We start from the raw sequence: 16,636 nt of genomic DNA on the forward strand, positions 1-16,636 counted from the left end.
TTAAATACAAGCGGGAAATGGTCATGATCTTAGTGCTGCGCAACTTTCCAGCCTTCCTTGACCATCGACTTGACAAAGTACGAAACACCTAGTAAAAGGCCGCAGCCAGCAAGAGCGAGACCTGTGAAGAACGCGCAACGGACACCCCATATCGAATCTGTGATTGTGCCATCATGAGTCATGACTGAGACCTCGACTGTGCCGGCGATACCCAACGCCAGTGAGATGGAGTAGTTGACCATGGTATTGACCAACGACGCCGCAAGACCTTGATGCTCGCGAGGCATGTGGTTGGAGAGAATGACGGTGGCGGCAGGGAAGGACATATCCATACCAAAAGGCATGATGAGGATTGAGACGAACATTTGCGGCCAGTAAGATTGGTTGACAGGCATAAAGGCAGTGATGACCTGACCCACAAAGAAAGCCAGCATGGCGATCAACATTGTGAATGATACAGGAGTATGCGTGAGCATGAACCCGGTAGCACCTGCAGCGATGAGTCCGCATACCAAGGCGGGCGTGAATTGAGCAGAAACGTTGAGCGGCGACAAGTGACGGAACTCTTCGAGGAAGCGCCATGAGTAGTAGATCCAGATTCCGAAACTGCCCCAACCGATGCCGATCAAAGCCATGGTGTAAGTGACTGTTGCGTTGAAGGCGGAGACAGGCAGAAGGGGAGACGAAGCCCGACGTTCTACCCACAAGAACGCTACCAGTACCAGGAGTCCGATGATGAGAACAAAGTATACATGAGGTGTGGACCATCCGTACAAGGGTCCATTGTTGAATGCAATGTTGACAAGTACAAGTCCAATGACACCCAGCGCACTGCCGGTCCAGTCAAAACCGGGTACATGCGTGACGCCTGCGAATTGAGCCTCCTTGGCTAGCTGTTTAGGCACGACGAGCAGTGAGAAAGCTGACATGCCGAATGCTGCGGCACCGTAACTCCAGAAAGTCCAGGGCCACCACGTGGTTTGCGAGAAGAGAGCTCCGAAGAGCGCACCGATCACAAACCCCCATGGTGCCATGGCGCCGAACAACGCAAAGGTGAGATTCTTCTTGATACCAGGAGGGTATGCGCGTCCGAGCAGTGCGAGAGCGTTGGGAGCCAGTAACGCACTGCCGATGCCTTGCATGCCTCTGCAGACGTCGAAGAAGATCTGTCTGCCGACGTAAGCACTGAACCCGGCAAATCCGGACCAGATTCCAAGAAACAGGTACCCGAACACAAACACGCGTTTATGACCGAGGATGTCACCAAGTCGACCGGCGATCAGGATAAATGTACCGGTGGTGAGACTGTATGCGGCTGAGAACCATGCTTCTTGACCAGGATTGTTGACACCCAATCCAGCTGAGATGATTTTGACCGGTGCAATTGCTTGGCCCAGACCTGCAAGACAGAAAAATTGTGCGAGGACAACTGCCGCTATAAAGCAGAATTCGTGAAATCCGCCGATCTTGAGTTCCGGATGATCATTTGTTGGTGGTCCTTGAGGTGGAGGCATGTGTTCTATAGATACATTCCCCAGAGCTTCGTATGGTTCCAGTTTTCCTGCAGCCTGAAGCAAGAGTGAATTTGTCGAGTTACGCCGTCCATTAGTGTAAATGGCGGGGATCTGTGGGACTTTCTCCATACTCTGATGTAGCCAGCTATCAGTAGCCAGTAGTTCACTACGAGAATGTACAGATATGTGCTTGGAGTTATGGCGGGATGATGACGCGGAAGGTGTTACAGGTGTGTCCAGCGGTGATACCGGGCCATGGTTGTATTCGTCATACGTTGCACCCATGACGGGCTCCTGGATGTCTTTATGGTCCTTCAGGAACTGCGGGAAATCGTCCATTGGCGATGGCACCTTGGTGGTAGCTGTTGATGGCTTTATACAGTTAGCAAACGATCTGTTTTGGTGATATCAGGATACATACCACGTTGAAGCCTGGCTCGGGGCTCACTTTACCCATTCGTGCGATTGCTTGAAGGGGATCGAATAGAGGCTGTGGGTTCGATAGTGTATAGGGAAGTTTGTGAAGTTCAAGGATTGAAAGAGTTCGGAAGATAAGAAAATACGGATATGAGCATGATATAGAGATGAAGACAGCCAAAGGCGTGCCCCTCTTTTCTTTCCACAGTCCCACAGTTCTTCCTACCTGTAGTAGCACACTTACGGATGCATAGCTTACTTACATGGATGGATAGCTTCATCATAGGTGCAAGTTAGTTGACCGCATCGCAGGTAAGCTCGATTTGGAAGCGGGTCGCTGCAGGCTGTGGGCATCTCGACCATCGACCACGATCTCGCGGGACCATGCATAGCATGCAAGGAGCGTCACGTAACTTGAATGGGTGGGATTAGGCATCTGGAGGAGGAGAGCCGAAGTTGAAGGAGCAGGACCTGGGCTGCCACGTCCCAACTCCAGGATGCGAGAACCGCAGAAGTGAGGGCCAAGGACGTGATCAATGGTTAAAACAAGAGGTCGCTTCCAAGCTTCTGATGCAGACATGCATGTGCCGCGTACCTTGGCACAATCCCGAAGTAGAAGTGGATACGGGTGGATATCACAAAACACGCTTTTGTCTTCCTCGAGGTCTCGTCTTGTGCGTTGCAAGCACCACAAGCCCAGCCAGCCACGAGGCGAAGAAGAGCAAGCCAAGCTGAAGCCCGTCAGCTGGAACACAAGATATACCGCCAAGGTGAACAGCAGTCAGGACGCCTTTATATCGCTGCTTGGTAGTCAGACGTTCGAGGGTCATTCTTGACGTCTTGACACATGCCGATACGTTTTCCCACGCAGACCAAGCACAGCCCACAGAGCGGCGTGTGTCGTTTGCTGTTGCTATGGTATGCAGTGTGACAATGCAGACCGGGACATGTATACGCCGAGTACGTCGGTGTGAGATATGCCTTGGCTGTGGAAGGCGTTCTTTCTGTTCTGGTTCGCTCTTCTTCCACATCGGGCTGTATCGCATCAAATTTAGGCTTCGTCGTCCCCAGAGCAAAAAGTCCGAAGCCTCAGCTCCATTCAAAGCCTGTTGGAGTAACGCTGTTGCCCATCAACTCTATATTTGCAAGGCATGCTGTCAAGGATACTCGAATACAAGCAGACAAGTCACCAGCTCCTTCAATCGAACCGTGTCTATGTAAAGAAACGACTGCATCACTCGATCTAATGGTGAGTGGTCGGAGGATCGGCGAAAAGGAGTGGGCCAAGAATGTTCCGGTTTCCACTTTACACCTGCATGAGCTTGCCAATAGCTTCGGACGTGTGCTTAATATTAGATGTGGCTTTTGAGTTTCTCACGGATAGACATGGGAACCCGCAAAGGACAAACAAAATCCTCCGATCTGGTCTTGCGCTGACCGAATTGAGCATCAATCGTGCAAGAGAAGCCGGCAAATGCGCCAACCTGACTGGGTACACTTGCCGCGGTTAAGCATCTCGCTTCATGAGAGCAGGGCGATATCCTAACATTTCCCTTCACTCGCATCTTGACTCGTGAGAAGTATGCAAACCTTCATGCGTCCTGGAAAAATGTCTCATCTTGAAATGGGATGGTCTGAAAGCCAGGGCTAATACGGCCTCAAGACAGACAGGGACACAAACAAACTCGTTGCAAATTGACAAGACTCGGGAAAACAATTGGGTACAGACAACAGATGCACTCAATCACAAAACATGGCAGCGAGAGAATAGATAGGAGATTATAACTTGAAAGACTGGTATTAGGGTACAAAAGCTAAGGAAACCGATTTTCTGAATGAATGCAGGATAAGAACACTCCACCATTATCACTCGCATGTTATGTTGCTGGGGTATAACGTCTCTTTTCATATCCTCCTTCCTCTTCGCAACTGCCGTGCGGCAGTGGTATCATGACGGTAAAAAACATCGCGAAACAGAATAACCAAAGAAAGTAAACATCAGGTGAGACGCTTAAACACGACCCTGGAAGACGGGGTTGTTCTTGCCGAAGAAGGTGTGCTGAGTCTCGTCACCCTGGACAGCACCAGTGGTGCCAGTGGTGCCGGTAGTGCCGGTGGCAGTACCGGTAGTGGCATCGTGGAAGGCGCGGTCGACCTCGCCACCAAAGTTACCAGCACCAGTGGACTCGCGAGTGGTACCCATAGGACCCTCGCCAGCAGCGTAGTGAGATGAGCCCTGGTGGTAGCCAGTGGTGTTGGTGGTGTTCTGGTCATAGCCAGTGCCAGTGGTGTTGCCACTACGGACGGGAACCTGACCAGTAAGACCAGCAGTGTTAGAACCACCGTGGTAACCAGTGCTGCCCTGAGAACCGTAACCGGACTGAGAGCCGTAGCCAGTGTTGCCCGAAGAGCTGAGACCACCGCTGGGGCCAGTCTCAGAGGATCCGTTAAATCCAGAGCCATACTGGTCGGTGCCGAGGTTGTTGGGACCACGAACACCCTCCTGGTTGACGCGGTGGGGCTTGCGGCTGATGGCAGCCATCTTGGGCAGGTTGGAAGTCTCCCTAGCAGAACCAATGCTGAAGATGGGGGACTCCCACTTGTCGCCCTTAGCGGCAAGCTCCTTGTACTCGGTAGCCTTGGTGCTGATACCGCCGGGAAGGGAGATGTTCTTGAAGATGCTGTCGTGCTGGGTGACGGCCATGTTGACCTTCTTATCGGCAGCGACCTCATCCTTCTTTTGCTTGCCCTTGGTGAACTTCTGCTGGGCGGCGGTGGCGTAGCGCTGGTAGATGTTCTGGATGTTCTCGGGGTCGGGGTTGTTCCTGGCCTGAGCCTCAGCCTTCTTGGCCTCCTGGTGGATGGCGAAGAGCATCTCGTCGAGCTGGTGGATGTTGTTGCGGATCTGGGTCTCTGCAACCTTCTGGATAGCAGGACGCATAACCTTGAGGAGAAGAGGCTTGAACATGTTGAAGAGAAGCTTGTGGTTGGACTGCTTCAGCTTGATGTTGATGTTCTTGATGTCAACGTGGACAGAGTTGACCTTGAAGAAGTGCTTGCTGTCGGTCTTGTCTGCAGTCTCCATGGCGACCTTGAAACTAAGACCGGTACCACCAAGGAAGATGTCCATGACACCCTTGTCAGTAATACTGGGGAAGCCCTCCTTCTTCTTGATGTAGTAGCTGACGTCGCGAAGGTCGCACTGGACGCCCGAGACGGAAAGCATGACCTTGTTCTTGTTCTTGCTAGTGATGGACTTGCGGCCCCAGCGCCAGTAGTTGTCGCTGCCGAACTCCATGACGTTGGGAGCAAGGTTGTCACCCTCGAGGACGAGGTTCTCGACGATAGCGTCCATCATGGGGTCGGAGTACTCGATGCGAGGAATAGGGACATAGCGGATGGACTCGAAGAGACCGGGGAGGATAACCTCGGTCAAATCCTTGATGAGATGAGGCTTGAACTGAGCCTGGCCGTTCTCATCCTGACCGAGGTCGAGGAAGAGCTTCTGGACAGCATCACCGAAGGCGACATTCTGTCTGTCCTGGTTGAACTGATCGATGTAGAACTTGAACTCATCGGCAATTCTGTCGGTGTGGTTGCGGTAGCGGTCACGGAGGAGGAACTCGCCCTGGTCGTAGAGCTTGTTCCACTCCTCGGTGGAAGAGTCTTGGAGGACGTAGCCTTGCTCCTTGAGGCACTTGCGGATGTACTTGTTCATGTGAGTGAACCAGCCCTTAAGCTCGGGATCACTGTCGGCATCGCGGTAGATGACGTTGATGGAGTCGAACATGTCGTCCAACGAGGTGCCGTTGGCGAAGCGCTCGATGAGAGTCTTGAAGTTGGTCAGCATGTGTTGGTTGTTCATCTTGAACTCTAGAACATACCTTGAGGTCAGCTTCAGCCATCTGCAGACTGTCATCCTTGTGGGCACCTTTCACGGTTCCCTGGCTCTGGTTGGCCAGGTTCTTAGTGTGGCCGGAGTACTGCTCGGCAAGGCGAAGGAGGGTATCAATAGCCTGCTGGTCTGAGGAAAGGGTTAGCGACTGGCAGGAGGGGTTGATGTGGAAGGCATTGAACACTTACAGTCTTGGTGGCCCTGGATCTCGGCGACCATCTTCTTCAAGCGGTAGATGCCCTGGTCGCGGCGCTCCTGAGGAATCTTGTCCTTCATGTAGTTGGTGGTGCGCTCCCTGGCGTTGCGAGCCTTCTCCTGAGTCTCGTCGGGGATGTTCTCGCGAGCAGTCTGGTGGAGCTGGTCAGCACCCTGCTGAAGACCCTTGCCGGCATCGACACCAGAGTTGGTACCCTGTTGCTGGTCGCGGGCGGCGAGCTCAGCAGCGTGGGCGGGGTCACGAGAGCCGCTAGGGTGAGCGGCCTGGGCAGCATCACCAAGAGCACCCTTAGCCTCCTGCTTGTTGAACGGCTTCTGCTCGTTGTACTTGGACCTAGCCTGGTTCTTAAGGTTATCCTTGGAAAGGTCGGGAACATCGTGCCAGGTGTTGTCCTCGGCAGGTTTGTCAATCTGGTTGAGCTCATCCTCGGAAGGGTTGACCTTGTTGGCCGCCTTCTGAGCGGCATCACCGGCCATGTCTCTGAAGAGAATGCTGGCATCGCTCACTGGAAGTTGTTAGAACAGACATTGTTGAGTTGAAGAGATCAAACTTACAAAGCTTGCGGAATTGACCGTTGGACAGGATGAGCGTTCCGAGGGTACGCAGGCCGTCAAGGGCCTCGTTACCGTGCTGCTTGGCGGTTTCCTTGTCGACAGGAGCGTTAGGAGTGCCGGCATTGCCGCCAGAGATCTGCTGGGTTTGCCAAATGAAGTCCTGAAGAAGGTTGCCCTCGTTCTTCGTCAAGAGGAGAAGCTTGGCCTGCTCAACAACCTCGCGCAAATCACCAACAAGCTTCTGACCCTCTGTTGAGAGCTTCTTTGAAGGGTTTGAGAGCGGTCGCGATGCGAGAGCGCTGTTCATAGCAACATCAATTTGCTTGTTTGATGGGACCTTGCCATTGGAAAAGGCTGAGCGGAGCACATGTTAGCATATTGACATGGCTGATAATGTCGCATCGGTGAAAGAACTTACCAGAGAAGATTCCATAGAGCTGGAGCTTGTTGTTAACATCCTGCTCCTTGATCTTGGTGTTCGTAGGAACGTTGACCGACGCAGAGGGCGCCATGATGAATCTACTGTGGTGGGTTGTAGGAATTAACTGTGATGTTCTGGGGTATCTGGATGTGAGAGGTAGAAGTCGTAATCGTCAATCAGATGAAATTAACAAGTAACGTGGCGGGTATCGTGGAAGGGGGTATCTAAACTGCAAAGGAGAAAAGACGTGGAATTAGAATGGTGTTTTGCAGCAAGGAAACACGATGGGTTTTGAGAGAAGGGAGCGTTGCTAGACCACCTGCCACGAAATTCCTGACGTCACCGCGCCTTCCCCAAAACGGGCGCGCCCGATCGATTTACCTCTTGCCGTTGATTTACCTCTAGCGTCACCATCACAGAACCTTGGTTTCCCCAGAACCTGTCGTTCGGCCAGCTTGCCAAATGCCAACTGTTTCCATCCAGCAGAGGATGAGCTTCCTGCGACTTGTGTGCTTTGCCTCACTTTTCACAGCTGCTATACATGTCGCGCGTAATCCACGTCCAACGCAAGACAAAAGGGGGATTGACAGACCACTGCATGCATGAAAACCAGGGACAACAGCCATCAATCAATCCGCCGCGGGCGCCACGTCCATCATCGTCCACCCCCCGCTTCACGCTTCCTTGTTCGACGGTTGGACAACAAGATGAAGAGGCACGTGAACTTGAACGGTGAAGGGGCAGTATTTGATACCAAGTGTACTATGGATTCTAAAGCCAGCGCATTGCATTCCGCTATTTTGGAAATCATAACAAGCAGTTTGTCGCAAGACGAGCGAGCTGGCAGCTCCAGAACGAGCAGTCGTCCCACCACAGAGCCTCATCATGGCTGCTCCAAATGAGCATGGGCCTCCATGGACCACATCCACTTTGGTCGAGATCCATCGCTTTCACGCACATGAATTCGAATCCCGTCCCACAACCGCGCGACTCGATCCGATCAAGCAATCTTCCTTTCTAAGTGAAGGTTCTCGTATGTCTTTTACCACATTCGCTGCCCGCGCCGTGCCATTATATTTAAATTATCCACATCAGCCACAGAGTAAGGAAAAGAGCTGTGGCTTTGCGGCTCTTCTTCCCCAAGTGTAGACTCCACTGTTTTGCTTTCATCACAGGCTCTCTCTGCCGCTATGATGACGTCTATCAACAAATCAATACAATTCGTGTATGTCTCAGAGACAGAAGTCTTTTTACCACTTGGCTCGCGTAATGCTACCTCTTCATGTGTGGTCCTGCACACGCGGCTTGTGGTCATTCGATGTGCCCTCTGCCTTGGAAGTGCCTTGGAAGCAACTTTTGGGGGCTCGCAAATCATGATTGCTTTTTCCAGCCCTTCCCCTGTAAAACCCCTGTAAAAATTTGGGGGGGTCCTCCCGCCGATGCAGGGATCGCATGATCATCGCGGGACCCAGGGCAATAAAAGCATCATCATATTAAGATTTCCATATATCAGAGCGGTCACCAAATACGCTTGTTTTCCGTATCGCATCATCATGTGATGGCTGTTGAGAGAAAACACTCATCATGTCGTTGTCGTCGTCGCTTCACAAAGCACAAATATTCTACACTATTACAAAGAGGTTCGCATGGTCACGCACGCCGGCGTGCTCCATCCTACAGTCCACCTCACGCTGCCCATGATGATCACCATGAGACAGAGACCAGCTACCACGCTCGCTATGCCGTAGACATAGGCGTGTCGTCTACGTAAAGACTGTAATTCGGACACCCAAGTACTGACGGTGGTTGTGGTACCGCAGAAGCCGTCCATGACACCTTGCAGAACTTGACAACTCACTCTGCCTCCACCGACCAGAGCGCCTGCTGTCGAATTGATGGGCACGTGCTGGACGGAATAGCACATCGCTTCTACCGCGCATCCAAACACATTGACCGCAAATGTACCGAGTGGAAAAGACGCAGTGATCGGATTGAGTTTGAGCGACGCATAGTAGCGAAGCAGACAACCGACGGGCGCAAAGACCAGTGCGAAGAGGACTTCCCCACGCCAGACCTCGTTGGTCCAACTGCCACGACTCGAAGGACCAGACGGTCTATCTGGCGGCCATATTGATAGGAAGATGGCACCAAGCCAACAGCCCCAAGCGAGTACAACAACAAGCGGATCGATGAACTTACGAATAAGTCTGAAGGGCAAGGTAGGCGTAAAACGGTCCAGAGCAAGAGCAAAGTGTGCGCCAACATTGAGGGCAGCCAGCGAAAGCGCTACGGTATATACAATGACAGCCAGGAGAGCCATGAATGAGTATCCACCACTTCGATGGATCGTGGACGTAAATGAGGGCACTGTCGAGTATGGGTGGTTTACAGGAGTTGGCAGATTGTTCGACAGAGCCAGAAAGACGTCGCGCATGAATGAGGAGAAGGAGGTGAAAGAACCACAGAAACCGGTAGCCAGGCCTATGTATAGTGGAATCGTCTTCTTCGTCTTTGCATGGGCCTTCTTGGCAGCAGCGGGGTCTGACTTCTCTTGTTCAAGCGCCTTTTCTCTTGTGTGCGGATCCATATTGTCCAGGCCCCATTCTTGTCGAAACAGGCGTCCGTCCTCAGAGAGGAAGCCCATGACAAACGAGCCACCCACGTTGGCCCAGAGCACAGGGGTGACAATTGGAGCGCCGGGGTAGAAGGTGAGCCATTGCATTCCCAAGCGAGCGAGAGTGCCCCATAGGGAGAAGAATATGAGGTGTGATACGATGTAGAGCTGGGTAGCGATGGGCGACAAGGGGTCTCTTCGTGGCGGCGAGGCTTGCGATGAGCGCGTGTGGAAGGAAGGCGGTGTCGGTGCGGACTCGAGCGACTCGTCCTCTAAATGAGTTTGTCGCCGCCATTCAGAAGTGTCGTCTCTGTTCTGTACCGGTGCTGGCGCGTTGATTTCGTCTACGCCAGGTCGATTGTCCATGGTCCCAGCCTCGGCGGCCGGATCGGCACTGATCGCGTGTCACGGTCGAAGGATTATCCGGAGTGGTCAGAATAAGAGAAGTCTTGCAGCTGTAGCGCAGCCTGGCTCAAGTGGTATCACTCGAAAGGATAATGATGTCGTCGAATCATGTTTGGGGAAGAGTACGTACCTTCCGCAATGGACGCAAAACTGCAATCGCCGGCCGGGCCGTGCCTCTTCGGTGATCTCGGCCCGTGGCTTGTTGTCCTTGCCCTTGCCCCAAGCGTCAATTGACCCCGCCATTGATTGCTCCTCTCAGTGCAAGTCGGCGTCCGCCGCCCTATCAATGCATCACATGCCTTTGTCGGCCTTCTTATCTTGCGTAGCCTTGAACAAACAGTGATAGTAACACGCTCAAAGGTGTTCTCTTCTCGTACCCGAGCTGCTTGAAATTGTGACCATCTTCTCATTCTCATCCTGTCTCTCTTGTTCATCGAACCTCTTCGTCTCTCTCGAGCTCACCCCGCATCTCGCCGTCCAAACATGTCTTCTCTACCCTCCAATGTGCACGTAGCTCAACATCCCTGTCTACGAGCAAAGGTCTCGCAGCTTCGATCGCAACAGACTGGAGCTCGTGATGCTAAGCGTCTTATCCATGAGATCTCGACTATGCTGGGTTACGAGGCATTGGCTTCTTCCCTAGAGCCTACACAACAGGGCACTGTATGAACTCCTGCTGTCAAGTTTCACATCATATCTGACCATCGTGTTCCAATTGCAGGATCAATCACCATTGGGTTATGAGTTTCCTGTTGACTCCATCTCACCCTCTCATGTGTCCCTCGTACCTATTTTACGTTCCGGCCTGTCAATGGTAGACGGTACGTTTCATGCCAATACTTCCTCACGTATCCTTTTGCCTGACACGACATTGCAGCCTTGCTTTCCGTCCTGCCAGACCCAGTCCCCGTATTCCACCTAGGCATGTACCGTGAAAAGACGACCCTCCAGCCCGTAGAATACTACAACAACCTACCCTATCATTCCGCTACAACCACTTCACAACAAACCACACCCTCCGACATAGCCATCCTACTTGACCCTATCATCGCCACTGGTGCTACAGCCAGCGCTGCAATCGACACATTGAAAGATTGGGGTGTCAAGCGTATAGTCGTCTGCAGCGTCCTCGCCAGCCACGAGGGCTTGGAGAAAGTTAGTCGCGTTTGGTCAGAGGGCGTTCAAATCTGGGTCGGGGCTGTAGACCCCGGAACAGATGCAAAGGGCATGATCAAGCCGGGTCTAGGAGATGTCGGTGACAGACTGTTCCTCACCATTGGCAAATAGATATAAAACAATACTTTTTTCGTTTTTTATTCGTGTTTTCTTGTGTTGTTCACCTCCAATCGGCTCGTTAAAGAGGGTCTTGTGACTGCTTTTACTTTCTCTCGGACAACCAGACATCGGCTTCCTCCCAGATCTTCTTGTCCCTGTTTGAGACCAAGTTATCGGGGGCTGCTGCAACAGCGGCATAGACCTGTTCATTAGATTAGCACACTCCTGCGTGTTTCCTTCCCTGATAGAGCTTACCGAGTCCCAAAGAGCGAACGCCCTCTGCAAATCACCCTGGAAGTCTTTGGCATGAGGGAACCACTCGTTGGCTCCCTTGATCTTGACAGCCTCGCGTGAGGTCTCTGACGTGGGCTCGCCCTGCGCCGAAAGTTCATCCAAGTACGACTTGACGGCAATGCCGAGAGCGCAATCTACATCGTTCAAAAACGGCAAGCTAGAATAATTAGTAGTTGTGCGTAGATATCAGGACTCAAGATTGTCACTCACCTGTAGCTAATCTCAGCCAGCTGGTCGAGTGCCATACTGCGGTCCACGTGGTAGTTGGCCAGCAATCCGAAGAGACTCATCTCAACCACGTTACGCAAATTTCCACGAACTGCAGACACCATTGACGTGTAGGCCAGCAGGTGTCTACTCAGAGGTCCAGTAAATCCAATTGTCTTATGACGGAGTCCAGCAAAGCAGGCAACTCTACTGACCAGCAGTGTATTGCGCTTATCGGTATCGGAGCCACGCTGAGGAGAACCGTTGTATGGGAACATGTTGTTAGAGTTGAGAAGGTTCAAGCGCAGCATTTCGAAAGCAAGAAGTGCAGGCTCTTCCAAGTCCTGCTGGTTGTGACGCATAAAGGCAGTTTGGAGACATTTGCCAAGAGCACTGAGCTGATGGTCTTGCTGGATGTAGCCACGGAGCTGAAGAAATCTCCACAGTGCATTCGATCGTACCTCTTTGGGGGAGCTCAGCGGTTTGTTCCCGCCGGACTTGGCGGTCACGCTGTTCTTCGCAAAGTCGGTGTCTTGCAAGCTACCCACTATGAATGCCAACGACGACACGTCGCGTTCAAGTTTGTTCGCCTTTGCCTCAATTTGATCCAACCGAACATTCCATCCAGAAATTGTCGATCGAGGGTCTGTGGTGTCCGAGACATTCAACTTCTTTGGCGCAGCAGGATTGAACCAGCATCTCAGATCGATGGGATTGTGCTGGTAGAAACGATGAGCCGAGTACGAGAGAAGTGACAGAGCAGAGGTTCGCAACGGAGTGAGGCCATCTGAGACGAGACGGCGGTAGGCATCGGCATCACCGCCGTCCAGAGGCGGGCGCTCGATAATCTCGTTGGATGCGATCCAGCACAAAACATCGGACCCAATGACACCACGTGAAAGGTATGCAAACGCTTCCTCTGGCAAGCGGTGACCCATAATGTTGTTCAAATCGCTAGGTGCAGAAGCTGCATCTGCGGTCTCAATCTTGCCGTTAGGTCGAATGCAAACGTAGTGCTTGACGTAAAGGCTTGCTTTCTGGTAGCGATTCAAGTAATCCAAGGCCACCATAGCGGGGTCGTCGCGATACTGTAGACACAGAGCATTGCCATTGATCTGACCTCTCTTGAGCAGGTCAGCTGCAGCTCTGATCCGAGGGCCTTTGGGAGATCCGGTCAAGTCGTTCTCCAGCTGAGGAAGGGTCGGTAGGAAGGAGCAGCCAGCAAGCAGGCAGGTATCAACGAACATGCTTGTAGATGTAACTCCGAGGGCCTCGATGCATTCTCGACGAGTAATCCAAGAGAATTGAGCCTTTTCGAAATCGAGTTCCGTGATGAGCTGATCAATCTCAAACATGAGGATGTCACTAGAGCCAGCTACAGCGTCGCAAAACTCAGTTCCAGCAATCGACGCAAGCTGATCAAGAGGTTAGTGTCAGACCGAGATCATCTAAGGTTTATGCTTACCTGGGCGCATGCGCTGTGCGGTGCGACCAAGAACGCAACACCGTTCTTGCGCAAGATATTCTGGACGAACCGATAAATGTTTTCGACGTTGATTGTGCCTGCTGTTCAGTTATATCAGTCGTCATGTTCAGTATTCAGCAAGGCGACATCTCAATGCTTACACAAAGTACCAAATTCGGTGACAGCATATTCAGGCTGGGAAGCGCCATACAAGTCCCATGCCTTCGCAATGCTCTTAGTCGCGCGGATGGCAGATTGAAGTCTCTCTTCCTGGCCGTTCGAGACTACACCACTGAAGATGAAGTAAGGCTCGCAGCCATGATCCTTCAGAGTGGTTACTTGTTGAATGATAATCTCCTCCAGGGCAAAAGGAAGACCACCAAGAGCCGGCAGCAGAGGTTCTTTCGTAGGAGCAGTGGTCAGTATGTTAGCAATGAAGTCTTCAGCTTCAATCCCGAGTCGGCGATCGTTGAGCTCGACAAATGAGTCGGTATGGCCCAGCTGGGCTGATGCCGCCCATTCGTTGAATCCGGATATCATCTTGGTAGAGACGTGGGTCCAATCGTATGGCAGTTTGTTCAGGAGGTATTGTCAGTGTCAAGAAGCCGCGATCTGGCACCTTCCGGTTTGAATAGTGCGCACTCGGTTATGGTTGAACAGCGCTGGCATAAGGAGTCTTTGGGAGACGAGGTGGCATGTGAAGGGAGGTCTGTGCGTCGACAGCTCCACATTTGAAACACGACGACAGAGGCAAGAGGCAGGAGGGTCCTTGCGAGTTCAACTTCAAAAAATTTAATCAGAAAGCTGGTATTAATTTAAATCAGGAAGCTGGTATTCATCTCTATTGGGTATCTCTCTGCGCATCCGTCGCATGCTGTCGTCTCCGTCCTCACATCTAATCTAAATCTAAATGCATGTTCGATGCGTAATCAAACAATCAAGCATCCTCCACATCTCCGTACTGCCAGCGATATGATTGATAGAAAGCAAAGGCGAAAAACGCGACCATAATGGCTCTAATTAGGCCTGCCGACTTAGGTTCTGCGGTCAGTTGTGCTACGTTCTCTGGGAGAGCAGCTCTGGTAGGAGTCGTCTTGACATGAGAAGTTCCGTGCTTGGCCTCTCGAGAAGCTAGCGACTTGACGAGTTCGAGATCGGTCATGAGCTGGCTGTCTAGAGACTCAACAATGGCAACACACTGCTCAAAGATGAACTGGGCCTCATCAATGATGTCCTGACGCTCACGTTCCGTAAGCAGTTCTTCGGCTTTCTCGAGACGAATCTTGAAGTCTGCCTTGATGTCCTCTCCGTCTCTTGTGCCCGAAAAGCAGAACAGTGTGAAGCCAGGTCTGAGCGTTCCGTGCACCCAATAATCCGTCTTGTCCGCTTGGTTGTGGGCGCCCCAGAATTCGGGACCGGCATTTGTCAGTTGCTCTCTGATCCAGCGACCACCAGAAAAGATGGCCATGTACATGATCCATGCGTATGCAACCAAGACGTGTGGCTTCTCTCGAGTTTGTCGGTATATGTGTTCGGTAAAGGCGCGAAGTTGTTCGTTCGATATTATCTCCAAGTCAACACCAATGGTTGTCTCTAGATATTCTACATCTTTCTTGATCGCATCGGAGCGCCATAGACCGGGTGGGACTAGCTGAGAGAGCCATGGTCGCAACTTGGCGCTGTGTGTTGAGTCGTCACCTTGGGACTTGTCGACGTCGGCGATCAGGGCCCGCCAGCAATTCTCAAAAACAAGATAGATGTCGCCGAAGGTATTGATGCCATGAGCGTATAATTCGGGGGACTTGGCTATCGGAGGAAGAGCGAGAGGCACGCGGGAGACGATGAGTTTGTTCAGTCGTGTATGGACCGATCTTGCGTCATGTCAGCGACTGCTAGGTGACTCTGTGCAGTGGTTTGGAAGAAGCGCACCGTGTGGCCGTGTTGATCTCGGTCGACAAGTTCTGCGGGGCGGGAGAAGGCGGAGGCGAGAGAAGCTGAGGCGGTGTTTGCAACGACGCCATGACGACTGCCGGACGAAGCAGTGACGATGTTCTTCCTTTTATGCACTTGCCCAAAGGTCGGCGATTATCTCGAGAGGAAGTCACAAAGGACGAATTGTCACATGGCTGCGAACAGGCACATGAACAAGGCAGCACGGGAGAGGGTCTGGAACTCCCGTCTGTGCTCTCATCCGATGCGATCGCTTTGTCGGACCGTTTGGATGGCGACATTGTGCTTTATTTCTTCTTTTTATTCCTTTTTCTGTTTATCTACCGAGTCGCTTTGTACTCGAGTACCTTCGTGTATGAGCACACGACCACATCACCGGCCTCCCATATTGAAGTATCCTGGTTTTTCTTTTTGCGTAGCTACAGTGATATCCTAGACCTGTAGCAATCTTCTGACAGTATTCGTTTCATTCGTCACTTCATATTGTATTCTTCGCGGATCGCTGCCGTCCACGCACTCGACCACCAACACCAGTACCACCGTTTGCATCAACATCACGGACCAGCCCAGGGCTCTCGACTCGTGTACCGATACTATCATCCATGAGTCGCGTGCCCATCTTCTTGCTCATCTTCGCACGATATTCCTGAGCATCTGGCATCTCGTATGTGACTTGTTGACTTGGTGCAGGTGCGTCCGCTTCTATCAAGCTTGCTAATGGGCCTGAGTTGGCTGTGTCCATACTTGGGTGTTGACGGAATGAGACAGACGCAGATGAGTTTGATGTGTACGATGGGGCCCGTCCGAGTTTTTTGTCCTTTCTCCACCTTCCTTTTGCCCGTTGTTCCACTGGCGAGGGTCCTGGATGTGAATGTTGTCGTTCGAGAAGTGACTTGATTTCTCCACTTAGTCGCACTTGGTTGGCTTGCGCTGCTTCAGCACTTGGCGTACTGGTGTTTTCGTCCGCCGTCGCTAATCCTGCTGACTCTGATTCGTGTTTCTTATCTTTCTGCAGTGATGAAGGGGCTGGGTGGATCTCCATATCTCCGGATGATTTTGGTTTTGACTGTCGTCTAGCAGAGTTAACCTCCGGGGGTATGTTTTGAAGTGGCTGTATTCCTTGCGCAACATCGACTTCTATAACATCATTTTCCGCTACGAACGGTGGTGGATCATCGGTCTCCACACCATACTGCTCTATCGGCTCCCGAAGCTCGTCGTTATTCTCATTGGCAGGTTTCACTTCGTCCTCGTCTTCTTCGATGAAGGGTCCTCGCCGTTCAAGCTCAGTCTTCTGTTGAGGCACTGGACGAGCAGGGCCTGAGTGGTAGAGATGCAGAGAGGGAGCAACATTTCTTTTCCGAATAGCTGAGAGGCGTTGAGCAGATGAGCCATCCTTTCTAACAGA

At 52.1% G+C, this 16,636-nt stretch overlaps 6 protein-coding genes across 6 annotated transcripts; 1 reads left to right on the forward strand and 5 right to left on the reverse strand.

The window, feature by feature from the left end:
* Positions 1–29: 29 nt before the first annotated feature.
* Positions 30–1,514, reverse strand: M438DRAFT_319105 (MFS general substrate transporter; the record flags this gene model as incomplete). Its single annotated transcript, XM_029902822.1, has 1 exon — positions 30–1,514. One exon carries the CDS (start codon positions 1,512–1,514, stop codon positions 30–32), a length of 1,485 nt encoding a protein of 494 aa, XP_029760773.1.
* Positions 1,515–3,688: 2,174 nt separating this feature from the next.
* On the reverse strand, positions 3,689–7,281 carry M438DRAFT_319109 (uncharacterized protein). The gene is made up of 5 exons (XM_029902823.1): positions 7,016–7,281; positions 6,598–6,951; positions 6,015–6,548; positions 5,816–5,955; positions 3,689–5,763 (listed from the first exon to the last, which is right to left on the reverse strand). Exons 1-5 carry the CDS (start codon positions 7,107–7,109, stop codon positions 3,943–3,945), a joined length of 2,943 nt encoding a protein of 980 aa, XP_029760774.1. The 5' UTR covers positions 7,110–7,281; the 3' UTR covers positions 3,689–3,942.
* A 1,367-nt stretch (positions 7,282–8,648) lies between these two features.
* On the reverse strand, positions 8,649–9,998 carry M438DRAFT_273733 (uncharacterized protein; the record flags this gene model as incomplete). The annotated part of the gene is made up of 1 exon (XM_029900660.1): positions 8,649–9,998. One exon carries the CDS (start codon positions 9,996–9,998, stop codon positions 8,649–8,651), a length of 1,350 nt encoding a protein of 449 aa, XP_029760775.1.
* A 344-nt stretch (positions 9,999–10,342) lies between these two features.
* On the forward strand, positions 10,343–11,362 carry M438DRAFT_345707 (uracil phosphoribosyltransferas-like protein). Its single transcript, XM_029905511.1, has 3 exons — positions 10,343–10,700; positions 10,759–10,858; positions 10,915–11,362. The coding sequence occupies exons 1-3, from the start codon at positions 10,521–10,523 to the stop codon at positions 11,322–11,324; spliced, it is 690 nt and encodes a 229-aa protein (XP_029760776.1). The 5' UTR covers positions 10,343–10,520; the 3' UTR covers positions 11,325–11,362.
* A 2,719-nt stretch (positions 11,363–14,081) lies between these two features.
* Positions 14,082–15,419, reverse strand: M438DRAFT_319119 (heme oxygenase-like protein). Its single transcript, XM_029902824.1, has 2 exons — positions 15,208–15,419; positions 14,082–15,149 (listed from the first exon to the last, which is right to left on the reverse strand). The coding sequence occupies exons 1-2, from the start codon at positions 15,297–15,299 to the stop codon at positions 14,216–14,218; spliced, it is 1,026 nt and encodes a 341-aa protein (XP_029760777.1). The 5' UTR covers positions 15,300–15,419; the 3' UTR covers positions 14,082–14,215.
* Positions 15,420–15,706: 287 nt separating this feature from the next.
* Positions 15,707–16,390, reverse strand: M438DRAFT_273284 (uncharacterized protein; the record flags this gene model as incomplete). Its single annotated transcript, XM_029900622.1, has 1 exon — positions 15,707–16,390. A coding segment is annotated over one exon (684 nt), but the record flags the coding sequence as incomplete, so codon positions are not given.
* Between the last annotated feature and the right edge of the window lie 246 nt (positions 16,391–16,636).

Source organism: Aureobasidium pullulans (genome assembly GCF_000721785.1).
Source record: "Aureobasidium pullulans EXF-150 unplaced genomic scaffold scaffold_9, whole genome shotgun sequence".
Taxonomy (NCBI): domain Eukaryota; kingdom Fungi; phylum Ascomycota; class Dothideomycetes; order Dothideales; family Saccotheciaceae; genus Aureobasidium; species Aureobasidium pullulans.